Source organism: Talpa europaea (genome assembly GCF_964194135.1).
Source record: "Talpa europaea genome assembly, chromosome: 6".
NCBI lineage: Eukaryota > Metazoa > Chordata > Mammalia > Eulipotyphla > Talpidae > Talpa > Talpa europaea.
Window position 1 is genome coordinate 100,107,767 of NC_140072.1, and position 7,440 is coordinate 100,115,206.

A 7,440-nucleotide genomic window follows, 5' to 3' on the forward strand; every position below is an offset into this window, starting at 1 on the left:
GCCCATACAGAAATCTCTTAATACAGTGATTTCTTTAACAATATCTCAAAAGAAAAAACCTTTGATAGTCTCTGATACTAATTCAAATTGCCCAGTGATACTCAGACCTAACAACAGGAAGTATCTGGGTAGACTCTCTAGTTCTCATGCCTGGGTCTCCCCCTGGACCAATGAAATGAGAAGCTGTGGGAATGGACTTTGGCATAGCTGTTTCTTGTACTAAAGGTCAATTCTATGCAGCCAGCAAGGAGAGTCATTGGTGGATGAGTGGGAATTAAGGAAGCAGAGGGTTAACAGGGCTGTTGAACAAACAAGCCTGCAGTGGTACCTCATTTTGAAAGGGTTTTAATTCTTTGGTAAAGATTTGGCATGCCTCCTGACACGTAGTGAGGACTGAAGACAGCAGTAGAATCTGTTTGCTGCAGAGCAGCAGTTGTAGAGAGCAAGGTCAATGTGCACATCTGTTTTGGCTCAAAATGGGAGTTACTCACTTTAATGACTCTGTGGGACAGGCATATGGTATTGTAGGGCATTTAGTTATGAGATGTGTCAGGGGAGAAGGAAGGGAGACTTGGCAGCGTGAAGAGCCCTGGTCCAGAAATCAGAAAAACAGGTGGTCACACCACTTATTGCTGTGCCTCGGGAGTTGCTTCCAGGGTAAAATGAAGAAGTTGACCCTCATAGGTGGTTTTCATTTATGTCATTAGAACTCAGATTTCACAAAGTTTGCCGAGACGTGAGGGCGGTAGAGCAAGTGGGAACTTGGGACTCCTTTCTATCCTGTCCACCCATAATTTAACTGATCTGCTTTGTGTGTTGGATTTCTGAGTACAATTTTCTTATATATATATATATATATATATATATGATTTTATCTAATTTATTTTTGCACAGAAGAACTCAGTGTAGGCCAGAGGTGTGGGGGGGGGGTAGGGGGTGAGAGGATTCACCAGAGACAGAGTGGGGGGCACAACAGGCAGATCTACTGAAACACACTGCTGAGGGGAGCAGTGGGGGAGACAGAAGAGGTCTGTTGTGCCATGTGGGTCACCTCCCTGGCCGGAATTTGAAATCAGGCCCTTCGCAGTGGTAGTGCTGAGACTTAACCCCTAAGCCACCAGGGAGGCCCTGAATACAATTTTCTTTCTTTCTTTTTTTTTTTTTTATAGAGGCATGTTTTATTTATTTGTTTGTTTGTTTGTTTTGTTTATACAAGCACTGGGTACAGTCAGAAGCGCGGGAGGGTGAGAGGATTCACCAGAGCCAGAGCGGGGAGCAGAGCAGGCAGAAAGACCGAAGCACACTGCTGAGGGGAGCAGCGGGCAGCAGGAGAGGTCTGCGCGCCATGTGGGACCCTCCTCAGGTGGCCGGGGAGCAGCCGGGGATCGAACCGGTGCCGCAGAGGTCGCCGGCAGCTCCGCAACCCAGCGCTCAACCGCTGCGCCACTGGGGAGGCCCTGAATACAATTTTCTTAAGAAAAATTCTGCCATTACATTTTTGGAAAGTTTGCCATTAAGTTAAATGATCCAAAGGACTCTCAATTTAGACAATTAATACATGAATTTAAAAATAATTCACATGCTGCTCCTGTGCAGTATGCTGCTACCCTGCTAGAACTTTCCTATGTTGTGGGGTAGTCGGTGGGTTTCTTTTTTTTTTTTCTGGCTAGAGGCAGGTGTTTATAAGTGTGTATATATATATATATTACATATATATAAATGTAAAATATATATACACATATTATAAATAAAATCTTTAAAGGGGAAGGAGTCAGAACTGATAAAAGGCACTAGAGTGTAATGTCAGGTTAGTAGGTTAAAACTGCAAATAGACTCAATTCAAATCTGATTTCTCCCTCATTATGAAAAACAACTGCTGTGTGGACAGACACTGGAGAAAAATATCTGTTGTTATTAGAGCACTACTTGCAGAAAACTTGTGATTACAAGACCCAGAGAGCACTCTTATTTTATCAGCAGAGATGCAGAAATGGCTTTGCTGGTCTGTCCCCTTTTGGGCAACAAAAGCATTTATGCCACAGAATAGAAAATATCGACATACAATTTCAGCTTGACTCAGTGTTCTTCCTCTCCTCCTTCGGATGCACTTCCATTGCTGCAGCACACTGTCTCCGAGCTCGCCTGAGCATAACAACCACTTGTAGAGGTTCTGATTTAGTAGACTTGGAGCAGAGCCTACCAATCTGTTTTTGCTTTGCACTTCAGGTGGTCCTTATGAACAGCCCAGTTGGGGAAACCTGTTTTCTTTGGCCAAGGCCACACTTTCTGTAGGTTTGGAAAACAGGCCCTGTTCTGTCCCTGTACTCACTGAGCTGCTACTATTCACGGGGGTTAATGGTGACTGCTAGGGGGAGCATGGCAGCAATGCTCGCGAGAGTTCCTGCTGGCACAAGCATCCTTCACTCATGCAAGTAGCTCTTTTTTCCCTTCGAAAGCACTATACCTAAGCTTTTATTAGAAAGTAATGCAAAATTTAAGAAATTAACCATTTCCAAATTGTTACCAGGGGCACTATTGTAACAATAGTAAAATGGTTTAGCACCCAATTTCTCCTCCACCACTTTTCATCACCTTCCTTGTAACAAAAGCTCCCTAACTAGGTATGGGTATGCCTTCCATTGCAATGGAGCGCCAGCCCAGCTTTTGTTAGCAGTACACCCTCTGCATGGGGAAGCAGTGAGAGGCCTGTGCCCTCCTGAAGAGACTGCGGGGAGGGGATAAATAGTCCAATATTTCCAGTACTGGGCCCTGGGCTCAGGAGGAGGCTGGGCTGGTGGAGTAGTAAACACATTATCTGCTCTGAGTCGAAGGAGCTGTTGGCACCTCGGGCTATGTTTCTATCCAAGTACAATGAAGTTTATTATTTGCCTAAATTCTGCTCAATATGGTGCCTTTTATAGCCAAGAATATTCGTTAATGAGTTTCTAATAAAGCCTGGGTTTTCTATAAGATTAATTATGCGTTTGGGACAATGTCAAGAAAAATCAGTCTGAGAATAAAGGCCTCAAGCAATGACCTCATGCCCTCATCCCACAGGATAAGGTTGTCAGTTATCTCACCCTCGTGGGCATTTCCCATATTTCAATGCCTTGTTCCATTTACAATAATGCGGCTGAAACATGGCCTCAATATTTGAGCCCAGTCACTTGTACCCCAATTATTAGCACTCAGATGCCACATAGTCCTTCAACTGGCTCTGAGCAAACCTGTCTTCAGGGGATTTACCCATATGAAAGGGAGGGGAGGTAAATTACTGCTGGTTCTCCTCTACAAACCAATAAAAAGGGAGCACAGGCACTCGGTCCCCAGAGTGGTAATACACTGGTTGAAGATGTCTCTCTGTTTGACAGGGACTTACCTTTTGTGACTACGTTTTGTTTGAGCTCTTCAGATTGGTATTTATGGGAAGCACACTCGTGCGTGTGTTATGCATGCACAATGCCAAATTTACTTTATTTAATATTTTGTGATTTGTTTTTCAGCCTTAAGTATTATGGATCAGCATGGAATATTTTAGAAGAAAAAAACATGAATTTTTTCCATTCTCCTGTCTGTGTAGGAAATAGCGATAACTTTGATTGTTCGCTATAAAAATGTGATTCACTATTCCTCTGTATTCTTAGAATTTAATACTGTTCTTCTGAACTAGACAACCAACTATCTTGTGGTAAAGTAAAAGATATGACAAAAGAGAGCTATTCTTATTCAGTATGATCATTCAGTCTCTCTTTTTAGATGCCTGTCAGTTAACTGTGTTTGCCTTAAATAATTAAATGCCAAATGATACTCATTTTAATATATATCATGACCAAAATCTTAACCCCTCCCCAGCAAAGCTATTTTTACCCCCAAATAACTTACACCGTTGAGGTTTTGTCATCTAAAATATAGCATTTACATTCATACCATACACTTTTTCAAGGATGACAACCTAAACCCTATTAATGGAGATGTAGATATTGAAATTGTTCTCATGTTCAGATTTGCTGATTTCAAATATGAGCATTTGGCTCAGCTTCTATGTTTAAAATACAAATACATTAAGGCACTTTTCAAATATATACAAAATACTGTGTAATTCTGATCTTACAAATCAAAGCTTGTAAATTTGATATAGTCTCTAAAACAGACTCAGTGCTAAATGGCATGCTTATCTACATTAGGCATTTGAGTTAAAAATACAAATTATGCAGTGACTGCAGAAGATATGATGTGTAAAATGGTTGAATTGCTTTCAGCACCATTTTCTCTAAGTACTGGAATTCGTTCATGCTTTGAATTTCATGGTGGGAGAAGGGGGGCATGTGGAAACAGCAGTCACAGATTCTCTGAGGGTAGTGATTAAGAAACAACCCTTTGTGTGACACTGGAGATGGAATCCCTTCCCATTAGTTGAAATAAGCTTATACCAGGCCTGGCAATGGTCATTAAGATAAAATGCTCTCCTTTACATAGGTGAAGAAAATTCAGAGTATTCAGCGAACAAACTGGAATTCTGCCCAGTCAAGTTAGAAGCACTTTTTATACTCCTTCAGAGCCACAGAGCTTTAAAATAAATACTTGCAGGGCCTCCCCGGTGGCGCAGTGGTTGAGCGCTGGGTTGCGAAGCTGCCCGCAGCCTCTGCAGCGCCGGTTCGATCCCCGGCTGCTCCCCGGCCACCAGAGGAGGGTCCCACATGGCGCGCAGACCTCTCCTGCCACCCGCTGCTCCCCTCAGCAGTGTACTTCGGTCCTTCTGCCTGCTCTGCTCCCCGCTCTGGCTCTGGTGAATTCTCTCACCCTCCCACGCTTCTGACTGTACCCAGTGCATGTATAAACAAAACAAACGAACAAACAAACAAACAAACAAATAAAACATGCCTCTATAAAAAGAAAAAAAAATAAATACTTGCATACAAAGAAAGTAGGACAGTAGTAGTTAGTGAAACATTTCCCATTAATTACATGCAACTAAGCCAGAGTTGATTTTTAAAGATTTGTCACCTTTAAGGAAGTTAGAATTCCCTTCCCCCCACCTCAGAGCAGGAAAGTGAACTTTTTTATTTTAAAATTTATTGAGGTAACATGGGTTTATATCCTTGTTCGTGCTTTAGCAGTATAGGGTCTCCCCCTTCAGATGTGCTACCACAAAGCACCCACCACCCAAACACCCACAGTCCATTGCCAGAGTCCGTTGTGTTTCCCCCCCACTCTCTTCTCATCCGCCCCAACCCCCCCCCACCGCCCCCCTTCTCCTCTGGTAGCCTCTACCTTCGTTTTTTTTTACAGTTTATTGTTAGACTTTGACCCTTAGCTTGCCTTCTCTATAGACCACATATAAGTGAAACCACACAGCATTTGTTTTCTCCTTCTGACTTATTTTGCTTAGCATAATCCCCTCCAGTTCCATCTATATTGCCACAAATGGCAAACGTTCATCATTTTTCATAGCTGAGTCCACTTGTGTACATGTACCACCTTTTTCTGATCCACTCATCTGCCTTTGGGCATTTATTTCCATAGCTTGGGGACCTTTAATGAATAGGTCACTCTAAAACCAAACCAAAAGCAGACAAATCCTGACAGGCCAAATTCCTCCCCAATTACTGGATCTAAATAGTCTTCTACTATCTTTGTCCTTTGTTCTTAAATTCTCAGCTGGGAGAGGCCTTAGAAATCAGTAAGGTTCAGTAAATCGCAGCCAAAATTTTACCACCCCCCCTCCCAACCCTCCCGTCCCCACCCACACGGCAGAGTGGAAACGTCAGGCTTAAATATGCCAACAAAGGCTTTCCTCCAGCTGTCCACTCTACTCTCCCCGTTCGCGTTTCCTCAAAGCTGGCTGTGCGCAGAGACCTGGGAGGTGGAGCTGGATGGAAGACGCGAGAGGCTGCCCAGGCCAGGCGGGCTGGGGTAGCCTCGGGGAAAGCGCCCCCTGGCGGACCAGCGCTCTGGCGCCACCTAGTGGGCAGCAGGCGGGAGACAGAGAGGACCCCGCCGCCCCCCGCGACCCCCCGCTACGGGCTACTGGGGTCCTAAGGCTGCGCCGCCCTCCTGACTTACGTGATTGTCGCTCCCCTTCCAGAAGTAGAAGGCCCCGATGGCCCCAAAGAGCAGCAGCACCGCCCCTGAAATGAGGACCACGGCTCCGGCCTTGAGGAGCCGCGCGGGGCTGGAGGGCTTCACGGTCACCGCGGTGTACGCCTGCGGGCGGGGGCGGGCGGGGGTAGGGGTTCAGGTCTGAGGCTGCCGCCCCGCCGCCTGGCTCTGCATCCCCCGGAGTCTGCTTGGGGCTAGGAAACAGCTCCCCCGAGCTCCCGCCGGCGTCGGCTCTCGCAGCGCCCCCTCCCGAGGGTCCCCGTGCTCCGGCGGGGCCGTGCCACCGGCCACCTCTCCCGGCACAGGGCCCGCGCGCTCCGCCCGCCGCGGGGCGACCCCTCCCAACGCTCCTTCCACTCTCCCCTTCACACCCCTCCGTGCACTCGGTGCTCCTGCACGCACGTGGGGCGCCACCTCAAGCACACATCTGGGGACCCACGCTGGGTGTCACAATTCCTGGCCCCGGACAGTGGGGCCAGACACCCGCGCGAAGGCCGGGCCAGGCGTGGGGCGAACGCCCCAGCGGGGCTGGGGGTCCTGAGCGGTACTCACTGGGGGGCTGCAAAACTCGACGTCGTCAGGTCCCACGAGGGTGATGGGAACTTTGTCGGAGTTCTCGGTCATGGCTGCGGCAGGAGGAGCGAGGCACTGGAGGCTTGGCGCGCCCACTGGGCTCTGTCCTGCAGCCCCGACGTGCAGGGCATTTCAACGCCCCCCACACGCACGCGCCGTGCCCGGGCCTCCTGGGCCAGCCCCGCGGTCCCCACCCCTTCCAGCGCCTCACCTCTCTCCCTTTCCTACGCCAGTGCAGTCTGACAGTGCGAGCTGCTCCAGCAACCCAGATCACCCCCTCTTCTCATTTTCTCCTGTCTACTGCTCCCTCACCCTCCACCCGGAAAAAAAAAAAAAAAATCCAGCTTAGTAAACCTGTGTGTCTTGTGGGGGAGATAAGTGGTTAGGTAAACCAGGGGTGCTGGGTCCTGCGACCCCAAGAAACCTAAATTACCAGTATTCTTCCCAACTTCCAAGGATCTCTTAGCATGTCAGAGGACTCTGCTCTGACACCAGGATGGAGATGTGGAACAGGATGCAGCGTCTTTGCGTCTTTGTGCGTGTGTGTGTTTGTGTGTGTGTGTGTGTGTGTGTGTGTGTGTGTAGAGGGGTGGAGGGTTGGCCCTGAGGCAGAGTTCAAAGACCTTCTTTCCCAAGGACACCAGTAATGGAATTTCAGAAGGAATATGAGAAGTTACACAATAAGAGAAGTGGGATATGATCCAAGATACAGCAGGGATGTAAGAAAAAAAAGTTCTGGAAGGATGGTTCAGTAGTGTCAAATGCTGA

The 7,440-nt window shown here is 47.4% G+C and overlaps 1 protein-coding gene across 4 annotated transcripts in view; it reads right to left on the reverse strand.

Annotated features, from left to right (window-relative positions):
- The window catches only part of CNMD (chondromodulin), a gene marked incomplete at both ends in the record, with an annotated part of 30,412 nt that extends 23,609 nt beyond the window's left edge, over positions 1 to 6,803 (reverse strand). For 3 of the 4 annotated variants that reach the window (XM_084235495.1, XM_084235494.1, XM_084235493.1), the window contains 2 exons: positions 6,064 to 6,204; positions 6,652 to 6,723. In XM_084235495.1, the coding sequence (XP_084091621.1) occupies positions 6,064 to 6,204; positions 6,652 to 6,723 (213 nt within the window). Of the gene's footprint in view, positions 1 to 6,063; positions 6,205 to 6,651 lie in introns of all 4 variants that reach the window. The other variant, XM_084235492.1, reaches the window with a different exon arrangement.
- Positions 6,804 to 7,440: the final 637 nt, after the last annotated feature.